The sequence below is a fragment of the Porites lutea genome, chromosome 2 (assembly GCF_958299795.1).
Source record: "Porites lutea chromosome 2, jaPorLute2.1, whole genome shotgun sequence".
Classification (NCBI taxonomy): Eukaryota; Metazoa; Cnidaria; class Anthozoa; order Scleractinia; family Poritidae; genus Porites; species Porites lutea.
The window spans coordinates 34,356,918-34,372,817 of NC_133202.1; the positions used below are offsets into that span (position 1 = coordinate 34,356,918).

General features: G+C 38.8%; 1 protein-coding gene across 1 annotated transcript in view; it reads right to left on the reverse strand.

Annotated features, from left to right (window-relative positions):
• Nucleotides 1–8,490, reverse strand: part of LOC140928433 (polycystin-1-like protein 2) — a 28,991-nt gene extending 20,501 nt beyond the window's left edge. The window contains exons 1-8 of the mRNA XM_073378185.1: nt 8,253–8,490; nt 7,351–7,527; nt 6,166–6,468; nt 5,530–5,814; nt 4,670–4,843; nt 1,575–1,832; nt 697–954; nt 114–281 (exon numbers count right to left, since the gene is read on the reverse strand). Of these exons, the coding sequence (XP_073234286.1) occupies nt 114–281; nt 697–954; nt 1,575–1,832; nt 4,670–4,843; nt 5,530–5,814; nt 6,166–6,468; nt 7,351–7,527; nt 8,253–8,370 (1,741 nt within the window). The 5' untranslated portion in view covers nt 8,371–8,490. The remainder of the gene's footprint in view (nt 1–113; nt 282–696; nt 955–1,574; nt 1,833–4,669; nt 4,844–5,529; nt 5,815–6,165; nt 6,469–7,350; nt 7,528–8,252) is intronic.
• Between the last annotated feature and the right edge of the window lie 7,410 nt (nt 8,491–15,900).

The following is a 15,900-nucleotide window of genomic DNA, read 5'->3' on the forward strand; positions in this document are numbered from 1 at the left end:
ACAGGCAGGATACACACTGAAAAATTTTAAATATCACTACCATCATATCATCAAGTCCGAGGATTTAAAAGTTCGTTTGTTAAATGTATTGTTTAATGACGAAAGAAACCAACCTGGACATGGAAAGTAACAGGCAGCAATTTGTTGAATCAATGGACAGTGAGCTCCGCTGGTTTTCGAAACGGGACTTAGACATGTTTTGACACGTCTTTTAATTGGTGCATGGCCACACCCTGAGCAGTTGCTCCAGGCGGACCACTCAGTATCCAGACCTCCATTTGCTGTAGAGGGAAAGTATAATGAAAAATTTGAATCCAAAACATGCCTAGTGCGATACTAGGACGTAGTTCCCGGTGAGGTGGTCTATCTCAAATTCAGCCTCATAGGGGGCATTATTGCTCATAACTTCAACACCTATCAACTGCACCAAATCACAGTCTGGCAAAAGTCCCCAGTCAGTGGACAGACGGTGGATATAGTTTTGGCTACTTTGGAAATTTTTGGCGAAAAAAAAACCGCATGATGGAAGGGGTCTATTTAGCAGTAACGTTTTCAAAATAAATGTGATCGTACCTAAAATGTGGTGTGTTCACTTAAAATGTCACATTTTTAGAGTTCTCCGAGTACGCATTTTCGCAGCTTTTTTCTTCCGTATCCTTAACAAACCTCAGGCTACGTAGACTACACTAATCTTACCTGTCTGGCAGCTGTAATACATAACAAAGCGCATCCAGAACAGGTCAGGACAAGGATCCCCAAGAACTGACCTCGTATATTGTACAGAACAATAATCTTCGCCGTCACATCTGCTTTGGATAGCGTGCATAGATTCTGGCTGAGTTTCACAATCGGATTTACTCCAGGAGACGAAGTGCGTGACGATGACCATGTTGTCATAGCAACGAAGATTACGAGGTGTCAATCCATATCCTTCCGTCACCTCCATTTTATAAACTTAGGATTGAAAGAAAAGATAATAGATAATCATTGTCATTTTAAAGTTGTTTATTTTTCATTTATTCGGCTTGAATTGAACAATGATCATGTTTAACTTATTAGCGCATGCAAAATACCCTGCCAACAATAACACGAATTGAGAATACGTAGGCAAAAAAATCTGAAAAACTACGATAAAACTGGCCTTGATCGTGGGCATTTGGCTAGCTAGCTAACATCAAGTTTTAAACACAAGACGACACGTACTTAAGCGGCGCAAAATTTTCATGTTGATCACTTCTTGGTTTCCATCAGGCTCTTGAAAATACCTTACACAGTAAGTTCGCTCTGATTGGCCGAGAAGTGGGTTTCCATGAGAATTGTAAACAGGTCAACATGATTTGCTGTACACTCTCCAATCTCACAACCACAAAAAAATTTGCACAAACTTGCTGTAACTGATTACGCATACAAAATTTTGAAAGTTTTGTAAACGCGAGACGAAATTTCTTGAATTCTCCAAGCACCCTCTCGAGCTTATATCAGGCTATACAAACACAGAAAACTTTTTCTATTTGGCTTAGATATTAATATGGATTAACGAAGTTAATTTTCCATCAATCAACTTTTCCACTCACTTGACTGGCATTTGTAGGTGACGTTTAGAAATTTCTCGATGCCCGGACACGAATCGTTAAACGCTTCTTCAGAAGCTTCAAGAAGGCAGGTGTTTCTTCCTTGGCAACGTTTCATCACTTCTACCTTGCTCTGGTTTTTTGATAGGCAACTAACGTTTCCGTACATTACCGACCGTATCTCAATCACAGTATGGAAGCCGTTGTACGTGGGACAGTCTATTGTACTGTTTGCTCCATCTCTCAAAGTCAAATTATGCTCTAAAAGTCATTGGAAACATTTCTATAAATTAGTATCAGTGGAACGTACAGGCAGTGGCTTCACGCACACGGAATTTACTATATATGTCCGATTGTTTGGCATGGTAGAGTATATTACTGGGTAAAATGGCATTGTATGACGTCTTATGGTTAAGCATAAGTATGGTGTGGTGTGGTATGATATGGTGTGGTAGTGTTATGGCATGGTAAATAGAGAATACTTCATAGAAAGTGCTGGCGTACGGTATTTACGCACGAGTTGTTGACGTATCAGAAATCGAACGAGTGAGCGCAGCGAACGAGTAATGCGTAAATACCGTACAAAGCACTTTCCATGTGGTATTGTGTTTATTATATATATACTGAGACATTCATCATTTTAGCGGTCTTTTTATTTTTAATCTTTCAAAAATGCTAAAATTTGCCGTACACGCTTACCGCAAAATGACAACGAAAACGAAGTATCAGCTTTTTAGTATAAACGTTTGTTAAAAACATAAATGACGGTAAGGATATGAGGAAACCCAAGAACTATAAGTAATCTTAACTGTTTGTTCTCAATGCACAATTGAAACTGAGTGAATTTAAGTAAAATGGCCGGTATAAGCTTAAGCTTAAATGAAACGCAAAGCAGCTCCGACGAAAAGCACAACAAAAGCTTACGTCTCGTTCTGTTTTTCCCTTTCCGCTGTTGTTTCGCCGGCTCTCTACCGTTTTCTTTATCGACAGTGAAACAAACGAAACTATTCCACTCCATTTCCGAAATGTTTTTCACCTTTTTAGCGAGAAAAACTCTTTGAGTAAAACTTTTCTCGTTGAATGTGTGCGAAGCGGCGCTGCAAGCTGCAATAAAAGGCGGGAATTTTGGCGCGAACCTCACACACCTCTGTGGCTTCTGATTGGACGTATCATTTTTCTCACACGTGAAAAAACATCGTTCGCGATTCTGATTGGACGTATCATTTTTTCCACGTGTGAAAACCATCGTTCGCTCCTCTGATTGGCTAGAACTAATTTGCGTACGAAAATTTACGACATAGCTTTTTGGTGAGTATTTCTCAGTATGTATATAACAATGGTATGGAATGGCATGACATGGAGTGGTATTATGTGATATGTTATGTTATAGTATTCGGGTGTGAAAAGGCTTAGCTTAGCATGATCTGGAATTTTATAAAATGACATGTCTGGCTGGGTATAGAATGAAGCCACATGCTATGGCACCCAGAAATTAATAATAGGGTATAAATACCTCTTATTAGCCGAGTTTTCGGTCCGTACTGTAAATTATGGACCGAGTTTTTTTGCATCGATTTATGGCCCAAGCGCGAAGCGCGCGGGCCATAAATCGATGCAAAAAAACTCGGATCTGTAATTTACAGTACGGACCGAAAAACGAGGCTAATAAGATGTTTATTATATGGCTTCTTCCTGTTTGGGGGACCGGAAACAAGTGCAGGACGCACGATTTGACAGTCATTTGACAGGCGTCAAAAAAGAAAGTTTTTATTGGCGCACGAAAACAATAGCACATAACAAAGGCTTTCCGAGAGAGTAAAAACAAATGCGCCATGTTGAAAAAGTTTATTCGGTCAAAAATAAGAGCACTGTAAGTTTTAGCTCTTTAATGTAACGCTGGATTATTTTGGAAACCGGACACTTTGTCTATCTAGAAGTCGTTTCCATCTTTCTTCCGTTTGGGAAAAGGCAAAGAAGCTTTTTAAGGTAAGTTTGTTGTCATTGTCGAAGGATTCGCTCGTTTATTGACTTAATTGTTTTTGGGATAACCTCTCTTTCTGTCGGTTCATTCTCGTCTTCAGTTGTGATCTGCGTTAAAATTTTCAAACACTGACTAGAATTCTTTTCCTCGGTGAGGTTACGATTCAGTTTCTACAACAGCTTCGTTCTCATTAAAACAAAGCCAGGTTAGAATTTGGAAAGGCAAAGTCAACATCCCAGTCCTCAGGGTTTACATACATATTTCAAAGTTTATTGGGTAGAAACTAAGAGAACTGTAAGTATTCACTCGTTAATGTGACGCTGGAGTCTTTTGAAAACTGGACATTATTGTGTCTGGGTCAAACTCGCTTGCATCTTTCTTGCGTTGGTCTTTGAAAAAACACTGCAAATGGCAAAGATGCTTGTCAAGATGATCGGGTGCAGGTATGTTTGTTATCATATTTGTTGATGGAATTACTCATTTTCTCTTAGGCAAAACATCTCGAATCTCTGCCGGTCGATTTTCGTCTTCATAACTGAGTACTACGATAAAATTTTCAAACGCTGACTAGAATCCTCGTTGATAAGATTACGAGTTAGTTTCTTCATCGCCTTCGTTCACAAATAAACAGTATAAAATGTTGAAGGCCAAAGTCAACATCCAAGTCTTCAAGGTTGACAGGCGTCTTATAACTTTATTTAAACCTTTTTTCCGAGGTAAAGAGATTTAGAGCTCCGAAATGAGCATTTTCTTTAAAAATTTTGGTCCGTATATAGCAAGTTACGGACCGCAAATTGACCACTCGCATGGCGAAAACAGACTCAGCCATATAATAATATGGAATAAGGTGCTACGATATGCAGTGCAATACACACTAGCAAGAATAACTAAAATGTTTCTAAATACACTTGGTTTAGACAGTCAATGAACATTTTAACCGTGAACTACCATTTCAGACCACTTTCCTTGCAGCCAAAAAAGTACAAATGTTGCGAGAAAAGTTTGCAGCTTCACGAGGTATAAAAATCGTTTTTCAGGCTGAGGGCACGAAGACGTTACAATATAACCCGGCAATGGAACATTTCCTTAAGAAATATTGAACGCAGAAAAAACCCACCTGCACAGGGAATGTAGCATTCCTCTTCTTGCCTTTTATCGCTGGACCAGCAAGCGTCTGGAGTATCGTAGGTAATTCCAGGGGAGATACAATCGCGCCAGCGCCTTCTACGGGAAGTAAGGCCACAAGCTTCGCATTCACTCCACTCGCCCCAAGCAGTGTAAATTGACTCCCCTTAGGAAACAAAGGGAATCAAAAGCAGGGTAGTTGTTACATGATAACATAATGGATAATGCTCTAACGGACAACTTAATCCGAAGCTATTTATATAACTATATATATCTGACTGGATTTGAGCCAAGCCCAACAACCAAAAACTCAACCTTCCCACCTAAGACGCTCATCACTGGCAATCCCACAGGGAAAATTCATAGACTTTGCATTGCCTTGTAACTTGAAACTCTAATCAAAGTGTGAAAAGCCCCTTCTACCAACCTCCTTTCTTTGACACGAAGCAGCCAGCCGCAGACCAACTGTTAAGTCTGTCCAACTTCTGGCTGTGCTAACCCCTAGTGTCAAACTTTCATGGGTTGCCAAAGAGGGTAGGGGGGGGGGCACATATCACGGAACCTCTGCTACCCGTCCGTGCCATTCCAAATACAACCCTTTTCACACTGAATGCAGACTTTTCCTTCAAAGTTAGCCCTCTGCCAAAACGAAAATCTAGACGCGCCCGAGAGAGTCATGGAAAATTAATCAACCAGGGTGGCTGATGAGAGAACAAACTGAAAACTGCCAAGAGAAATAAGCTGGGGCTGAAACAATACACTCTGAGTTTTAACAACCTTGCCTTCTTGTTTGATAACTGGGTAAGGTATAAAGTTAAAGCTCAACTAATATATAAACGGACCAATACTCACTTCCCTGACAACTCTGCGATAACGTGAGATAATTGCTACTATATTTGCACTCTTTCTTTTCTAGTGTACTATAAGACACTGGGGATATGGTACAAGTGGTTCCAGAGCAAAATCCATCTAGTTCGTTCAAACTAACATCAGAGGTGCAGGTTATATTATTAGTTGTTGGGCAGAATTCTGAGGGATTCATACGACCATAGAAGGCGCGCTCGTGGAGCACCAGTTGTTGATCGGAAGGACAGCTCATAAGGGCTATGTCATCATCGCAGAATGTTCTTGTAAAAACTGCAAAAAAGGAAAATGGCCATTTTCAACTGGGTTTCTTGTAAGGTACATGACGAAGAGAAAGTTTGAAAGGGATGGCATACGACGGGAAACTGTTAACAGGCTAGAATGTTTTAGAGAAAACTGCGGGGAAAATGACCTGTAATGGTTTATGCGTCGAGGTGAGAGATGATTTCGCCAGTCTTGTAAGGTGCTTTTCGAGTTCTGACTACCTATGACAAATACCTTTAATTTTTAGGCTTAAAAGTGAAATTCCGCAAACAAAGGAACAAAAACACAGCTCCCCAACGGTAAGCAAATCCCGGGGATCAATAGTAACTAATAATGCAAAATATAGAGTCAAGTGCTTACTTGGGCTACAGGAATATTGAATTTTCAAAACCTTTTTCACTCCAGGGCATGGATCGCGAAACGTATCATTGGAGACCATTATATTGCAATCTCCTCTCATCTGGCATCTTTCATAAACCTGGGCACTGTTATGACCTGCCATGTCATTCGAAGGTATACAAGATCCATTGAGAGGGCTGTCATTATTGCAGTTGTTATAAATGTCTTGATCTCGACCATAAAATATGCTATTGATATTTATGAATGTCTCATTTGGGCAAGACAAATTGGCTTTCATCAATTCGCAGGTTGTTGAATTGCGCTCTAAAAAGAAAAAGAAAACAAGGCGCTGTCACAGTATTCACTTGGGCCTCAAAAGACGGTATGTCAGTTATTGAAAATGTATTGGTTAATATGGTAGTGAAAAATATACCATTTAAAGAATGTTATCACGCAAGTCACATAACAGTATTCATGAGATAAGCCGCAGAAAATTGTTACCAATTTGTAGATATACCCAGAGGGTTACTCGACCAATATTTGGGTATAGGTAAGCCGCTGAAGGTTCAAAACCCGGGCCTTGCTTAGGACAAAAAAATCCTAAAATACATACCCTGTTTAGGATAACACCCTCAATGTTATTACCCTGTTCAGGGCAATGGACAAAATGCGTGCCGTCTTGTTTTAAAGCAACTTATTGGCAATTGCAATAGAGTAAATCCACGTTATAAATTCAGCAAAGTAATCAATCAGTCGCGCAGGATATACCTTTATAGATTTCTTATTAAATTTCTAGTTAAATCTAAATTTAAGTCTAAATCGTGTAAATACGTTTTTGACTGTGTAGAGCTAACGAAAACCAATGCACTAGATCGAGAGCCTGTCCAGGTCTGAAAGGATCACAAAACATGCATTAGATCGGTAGAGCGGTTTTCATTCGAGTGTCGAAAAGTAATTGGTTTTGCACTTTCTACACGATGCGATTGGCTTAAAAGATTCGCGCCACCTTTTCATCCAATCAGAAGTAAAACCAAAGCCAATTGTGACGCGCTCGCATGCATTTTCCCGCGCTTTGCGTCAGCCACATGTAATTACTTCGAGTTTTGATTGGTTCAATGTATTGTCTGTGTCCTATGTGATTGGCCAGAGTAATTACTTTGGTTTTGGTTTTACGACACTCAAACGAAAACCACTCTAAAAACATACCTAAACATGGTTTATAGCATGGGTTTGTCTGGGTTTCTGAGGTTGGTGCAAAGCAGTCTGCGCCTCCACTGGGTGTGGGCGGGTTGGCACAAACCCTTCTCCTTGTTTGATGATACCTAATGCCACAGACGTCAGGACAAGAGCTCCAACTTCCCCACTGCAGAAAGCCACCTAACGCTGTTTATGCAAATAAAAGCACGTTTATAGTGAGTAACTTTCCGCAGAGCTTGTGTCTTAATGGGGCAGAAGTAGCAAAATAACTCACTAGGCCTTGGATATCTTACGGCAGCGTGCCCGAGTGATTAAAGGGCTGAACTTTTATGATCAGCAGGCCCCGAGTTCAAGTCCCCCCCCCCCCCCCCCCCCCTTCACCACTAGCTGGATTTTTGAACAGCTGAGTTCAAATCCTAGGTCACACTTGTGAAAAAGCCAGCTGGTTCGCTTCCTACTAATAATGCCTTTCTTTGTATTATTTTTTCATTATCTATGAAAAGCCCCCATAATTAAGAAGAGAGGATAATGAAGTATTTATTTGTTTGCCTATCTCTTTATTTCTTGATGTTACTATATACGCAGCATATAAACGAGAACTACACCTCCCAGAAAGTGGGATGATCCTAACTCCATTTTTTCTTCTTGAAAGTTTTCGTTGTTCCAATATTTCACCCCCCTCAAAAAGCCATATCATTCATATCTATATCGTTTAATATTTCTACTCGAAATTTAGTACAAATTAGCCTGCGTAGCAGGCGCTTGGTGGGCGAAAGAGAGAACGGCCGCACGCGAGAGGGAGACACTACTTCCAAGCGCCTGCTACGCAGGCTAAGTACAAATCAAAATGATCATGGAAGCAGTATCGGTCACAGTAGAGAGCTAACCAAACCTTTTTAATATACCCTTACCCAGCTGACAGCTGTGCCTGATAAATATTCGCAACAGTGTAATTTTTCCGGGATATGGATCACCAAATTTGTTAGTCGATACATCAAACGAGCATTTCCGTTTTCCCATGCACTTCATCAATTTTGTGTGGTGTACCAGTACTGGTGTAAGTACTTCTGTCACATTGTAAAACTCATAATTTACTGACGATAACCAGAGCGTTGACGATGATAATATTTGCGATACTGAAGATAGAAACTGCGGTGAAGAATGTGACACTGCTGATGGTGGTAATGATGATAATGATGATGATGAAAACGACGACGACAATGACGACGATGAGGAGGAGGATGATGTTGATAAGGATGATGAAGTAGGTACTTGTGACAGTGATGACGAGAAGGAAGACTGTAGAAGATTCGTCGACACAATTGCCTCAGACGAAAGATGAATGGCTAATATTGTAGCCGTATTACGAATGATATTGGAATTTGTGACAGAAATTCCCAAACTTCCATGAGACAACATCCCTTGAGAGGTCACGCTAGAGTGAGGAAAACTTGTAGCTATGGACGTGACGGATGTTGTCGTACTGTTAATGAAACTTGAGCTATTGCTAGATACAGTTCGATTTTTCAAAATAAATTCTATTCCTCGCCATTCAAGGTAATGAAGAACAATAACTTGTCCTTTTGGACAGGTAAGGTTTCCAGTTGTATTGTCTGCAAACTCCCCCTCATTGACTGTGTGGAAAAAAAATTTGAAAAAATTGCTGATATCAAGCTAGATCACAGATAGGCTTTTGTACATTATGCTTTTGCTTCCCTACTAAAATGCTCCATCTTAATGCTTCATTTTTCCCACTAAAATGCTCGGTCTCCCCAAAAAAGTCACTAAAATGCTCGGATAATGCTCATTATACAAACGGTTTTTTAAAATTAATTTCAAAGTTTACACTTACAAAAACGTGCAAGTGTTGCAAGTAACAACGACAACGTGTACAAGTTCATAAATGCAGCCAAAACAAACAGCTGTATTAGGTTTTTTGTGAATTTTGAGTTTTAGTCTTCATTTTGTTTAAAAAAGCAGGAGCTCTTGGGGCATGGGCTCCTGAAAAAAGTTAATTTCTATTTTATTTTCTCGGAAAAATTAATTTCCCGGGGAAAATGCCACTAAAATGCTCGAATAATGCTCAATGCTTTTGCCTCACTAAAATGCTCGAAAAAATGCTAGCATAATGTACAAAAGCCTAATTACAGAGTACCCGCCCATTTAGAATACATTTGATTTAACCTCAAAAAGCTGCCACCGCAGTCCCGATCCCGGAGTAGTCTTAAATTTACAAATCAACTTCCTTCTTTAATTGAGCAACGAACCGAAACAAGCACACTACAGACGAATCTCTCCTTTTCATATTTAACATGAAATAGTCTAGCAATCAAAGACAAGTCAAAAATATGACAAGGCTTTCGCTGGGTCACATAATCACAAACTCATCTAACACCTGTGCTGATCAAAGGAATAAAACGTTAGCCTGGTTACCTAGGTAAGGCGATCAAGAAACCGAAGGAGGTCGAAACGCTAGATGCTAACCTCTTCCATTTACATGGTCGAATGAAAGAGCGCCTAATTCGTGGATAACAGCCATCCGCGCGACTAAACGGGCGCGTGACTTCACTTTAATTAAGGCAGGAGAGTCCCGCGACACTTTCCACTTATCAAAGACGGCGCGGGAATTAAAGCAAAGAAACAACCCTTGTAACTTACGTGTTTTACAGTCATAGGAGATGTTGAAATAACTGCTGATACACGGCGAGCCTAACCCGTCAAACGAGCCAGAAACAACACAGGATGATTTCCCTTGACAGACCGGAAGCACTCGCCAGCTCACGTCCACCAACGTAGTGCATGACGACACTTCCTGTCCACTCAGACATGTGAAGTTGTTCGATCGACCATATAGAGCTGACTGGATGAATATCTTGGTACTGTTATAGCAAGTGATGGTTGTCTCGGCCATGGCACAAACCTGGACAAAAGTAGCTGAATAGAAAAAGAGCATGCACAGTAGAGCAAAATAGGAAAGATCATGGCTCACTTAACTATCTAAGATATACTACCTATCGCGGTTTAAAAGAAATCATTTTTAACGTTAAATGAAGTTCGTGGCTTCTTTAGTTTTGGTTTGCTTCGTTGAACAGTACCGAATGTCTTTCAATATTTTTATTTTTTTCTGATCAGGGCATAAATGGCCTAATGTCACCGGGCCGCATCCAAAATTCAGTTTCCACGAATGGCACTGATACTGCACTCGGTCTGGCTTACAAACAGAAATAAAGCTTTTGCGCTCAGGGCTCTCTCAGCCTATTGAAATTAGGTCTTTCAACATGTTGCCAGGAGGGCTTTCCCGATCACTATTCACACCATAGCGTAGAAACGAGGTAGGTTAGTTCCGTCCCAAAGACAATGTAACTTCAAATGAGAACAGGGAGCTTGAGGAAAAGGCCAGACACGACATCGGGTGATATTCAGTTTTCCGCGCTGGCATTGGTCAATTCTGCTTTTTAGATCTGCGCACGCGTTCGGTACTGACCTCACGTTGTCTTCGTTAAATCTACCAACAAATTATCATGACGCATAAAGAGACACAAGCTTAAAACTCATGGGTTAATTAACTTTTTGCAATGTTTAATAATTGGTATTCTTAGGGTTGTCCCTGCCAGCAGACAGATAGACACTGACCAGCTTGGCACTGGTATACAACAGGGTTTTATGTAGTAAAATGGTCATACTACTCTCTTATACAGCCGTTCTTTGTAGGGTCTCATTTTCGGTATCAATTTTTAAGAAATATGCACTCACCGTTTGAAGTCCTGGCGTAGGCAAGAATGAGAATAAAAACGCAAAAATAAAACATATTCCTTAGTGTCCAGTGAATGAAATTCTGGGAAGGAAAGTTAGCTTACATCAAAAAACTGAAAAACGCGTACCAAAAGAAATGAAATTTCCTTTTTAATATCATGGGTGACAAATTGCTCTTTAATTTTGGCTCGAAAATTTAAACGTTAATTTTCCCCACAAAATTTTGTATAAACATTGTTTTCAATTTTCTCTTGGGAATAACAATCGTCTCTTAAGAAATTGAAAACGTATGCAAAATTTTGTGAGACAGACCATTAATGCATCATGGGAACGTGAAAGTCAAAGAATTTGAATGAAAACTTTAAACTTTCTATGCTTACACTTCTCGATACAATTGACGTGTCATAAAACTACAACTGTGAGCTTAATTTCTCACCCGTGATAGTAACATTACAGTATTAGGTAACGGAAAGGTATACTAACGAAGTAAGGAAATACTAATTTTACGCGTGTTCCTCAAAATTCGAATAATTTTCCAAACCTTTAGATCCAAGTTCAATTTTTTTTCGGTTTCTATCACAGCAATGGTGACATTACTTTTAATTCACGTGGCAATGGCAAAGTGCTTTATTAAGTTCAAACCATTTTAATGTATGCCTGGGATAACAAATTGTCTCATGATAAGGATACGAGATACTAAAAGGATAAATATGATAAAAAGAATACATACATAGATAAATACCTCTTTGAGAGGGACTCATAGGTTTTAGTCGAGAGCGATATCAGGCAATCGAGCCGGGTGTGTACATTATGAAAATAATTATTTTTTTGGTTAACATTTAATTTTTCTCGCTATTACTCGTTGATTGAATGCCGATAAATTTACTAGACCGTTGTATCCTTCACGTACCATATTAAAATTACCCCCATCAGTAAATAATGATGCTTTTCTTCGTTATTATAGTCAATTTTTACAGAACATTAGATAACAAACAGGAGCCTAAATGTCTGATGACAGCTTAAACAGATGCTTTAGACTTACCTTTAATTAGCGATTGCCAGCAAGTCACCTTGATCCCAGAGTAGTGTATTGGCAATTAAAGTTGATTTCAGCCCCATCTTAAGCACAAAAAAGCGTTTTCAGAAAAGTGTTCACAAGTTTATAAAGCATCAGGAAAACAATTAGGTTAAACTGATATTTTAACTCTAGTAAGCTAGTATAATGATACGTTGGAATAAGTCTTTCAATTATTGTTCCCTTAAATTTTGGATGTTTGCCGTTGAAAAAAAATAATGAGTTTTATTCATCCACTTATTATAAGCTTTTCAAGAGTAGCACTCTTTCGACGACAACATGTTTTGGCTAAAGCTTATTAAAAAATCCCCTGATAAGTGAAACCAGTAGACCATTTTCGATATATTAAAATTCATACTTGGCTCTGAGGCTTAGGGGAATAAAACTAAAAAGAATTCATTGCTGAGACTCAAGATGATTTCTTTTCTATTACTATATATTCCCCCCAAGCAACGCAGCCAAGTGTGGATTTTAATATATCGGAATTATGAGACCAATTCCTTAATTTTTCATGTTGTACCTGTGACGTCATCAAAGTTGGAAATAAAGCTCCAATCTACTTCATTATGCTACATCACTGAGATTCAAATTTGATGAGAAGTATCTCGAAGACTTTCCGAAGATTCTTATATAGAAATTGACCCTGAAATTTTCGATGTTATTTCAAACGCTTTTAAAAATTTTCGACAATGACCTACATCCGTGCTACCAACAATAATTTCTGAAAGTTACCCGACGTATACTGCCTAAAGAAAATTCCTGAAAGACGTGACACCACACGAAGAGAAAAATACGGTGACTTGAAGACACCACAAAGATTCTGGTTAATATGATATTTTAAAGTAGCGATAGGATTAACAATGTTTTCGTCAGTAATTTGTTAAAAATTAAGCTTATACGCTGCCTATGATATAGTTTGGAAGTCAAACTGACTTTTTCGAAAAGGTCTGCTTTTCTTACAAAAATGATCATCTGACCTTACATTAGGTATTTGAACACTTTTTACCAGTAATAGGGCTTCCGTTAGAGGGAATCTAACAAAACAAGTGACATGCATTCGAAAATGTATGTATATTCTTTTAAGCACTGAACAGCTATCAATTAATTGTCGTCTTCACGAAAAACGGTATTAATCTCACAATGTAAAAACGTGGTATTGTCCAAAATTTAGAGAAAGTAAATCAATCCAACAATGAGGTAGTTTTCCAGCAGAAATATTTTTTTTAGGCGGGCATGATATAGCTGAACTGAGAAACGAACTAGCCACTAATACTGATACCATACAGGGTCGACCCACTAAATGAAATAAATCCAGTTTAGGCTAGTATACCTGCTTAGTGAGGAAGTCATGTTAGTGAGAAAGTCATGTTAGCATTAATATCCATAACACACAGTGAGAACTGGGCCAAACACGTCGCCGTCGTGGTAATTGTGCGTCTTGTCTGAGGAGAAGGCTGGAGTTCGGGTAAGTCAGATATAATTCCCTAAATTTTTAATGGTAATAGGTCTGAGTGAAGTCCAATTAAGAAATGGTAAACGTGCAGCTGTGCCTTCATAGAGTTATGCCTGGGAGGTTTGCTAAGCACTCAAGAAGCACTCAAGAACTCTTACGCTTCTTAATTTCGTGCTTAGCAACCTCCCGCTTGCATCTATTTAACAACTATTCCTCGAGCCCGAATGGGCTCTTAGTCAGTAGCCTATGTTCTTGATGATAGACCACTAGTTGGGTTTCGCTGAATCAACCGTTCTCCGTCTTAAGGTAAACTGCAAATCGTTTTTTGTTTTTATTCGGAATGGCATCTGTCTACTTGCTCTTAATATTAGAGTAAATACTTTGAGAGAAAACTAAAGGTGCAACCATAAACACTAACAAACAGACTCTCAAAAACAGTTTTTGCAATAAACGTAAAGAAGAAATGATAAAAATTGACTGTATTTCCTTTGGGCAACAAAGGTAAAACGATCGAAATTTGTCCAGAGAAATCAAGCTGAAAGTCAAAATTGCAAAAATTCGCAGACACAGCCGGCGCTGAAGCGATGCGTGAGCAATTTAGATGCTGTTATTTTACGATCGTTCTTTGAACTACTGTTATGAATGAACATAAACAAAATAATAAACAGAGGAGTCGTTTTTTGAATAATTTATTTGAAAACCCCAAATGCTTCTGTACTCAAATGAAATTCGCTTTACAATTCCAGCCTAATGTGTTCGTAACTCGACTAAAATTATTAATCCATGCGATGAAAACCACATAACAAAGCTGTCTCGAATCTGAGCGTCTTTTCTAAAAATACTGCTTGAATTTAACATCAACTCGACTAAAAAGTCAATGACACAATGCTAATTGATAAATCTCCATTTCAAAACAGACTTTCTCGTCTATAAAAACAAACAAAATGTACCTTAAATCTCGGGCTTAAATCCTCAAAAAAGTTTCGCTCTCTCGGTTTTTCTTCTGAGATCCTAGCCGCGAAGAAAACAATTCATTCAGCGAAAATTTGTCGTTTGATCTTTTGACTTTTTTCTTCAAAACGACAACTGAGTATTTTATTCAACTTCCACTTTTCATTTCGTTTCATCGGTGCATTTTATTGACAGGAGAGGAGATTTGCTGAATTTCCTCAATTTTACTGCGGGAGCTCAGTTTCTTGGCGTGCACCAACAAACAAATGGTAGATGGATAACTGACCAATCAGAGCGCGCACTTTACTTTCGTTATGTTATATTTAATTCGGTCAGTACTCAAAAGCGAGATAAACAAAATCGGACGACCGCGTAGCGGGAGTCCGATTTGTTTAATCACGAGAACGATTACAAACCGAATAGGGCGACTTGAAGTTCTGTTACCAATTAATCATGACTATAACAAATTTGTGATATTTTAGGCTTTTTTAAATCAAAACCCAAGAAATTCCGAGGGTCTTTTTGGCTAGCAGTGAAAAAAAAAGCCATTTAAGCGCGCGCGTTATGGTACTTACTGTCCAATTACTTAGGCACGACGATTACTGTCCTATTACATTGTCCTATTAGTGCTGAAATCAGGACAGTTGATAGCCAATCAGATTTGAGAATTTTGTTATAGTTGTGATTAAAAATGAAATTTAGGCATTGATACAGGCCTTATCTCATTAAAACTTGCCTTGATCTCGATCTTTGTCGGCTTAATTATCTTGTAGAAGGCAGAGTAGCAAAATAAGGTCGAGCCGCCATAACACGCCGCGCAGCTCGTGCTCTCAACAACTTAAAATGAATCAGTCGCATTTTTTAAAATTCACTAATATTTACAAAGTAGAAAGCTTCGGGCATTCATTAATTGAGAAATGCTTTTAACATACATGTAGGCTGTTTGCCTTAAAAAGGTTCACACAGAATTGCCTGCGTTCTTATTAGAAAGTCACCGTTTAAACCGAGGTCAGACCGGAGGCTCGTGTAGTTTCACTGGTTTGTCAACCTTATGATTATTCGTTGAAGCAAAGTGGGAATTCAATGTTTGAGGTCCATTTCATTTGTTATGAGCATTATATAATTTTTATCAAGATGAAATAAAAAAAAGAAAACCTTTATTTTTGTACATTGCGAATCTGACAGAGTTTTCGACGCAAAAAGGTCAGAATTTTTTTCTGTTGAAGAAAACGGAAAGCATGAGTTGTTTGAAGGCAAGTCATCATAAGAACTCAAAGGTGCAAAGAAGAAATATTGAGAAAAGCGTAGCTGTTATAAAGCCCAACGA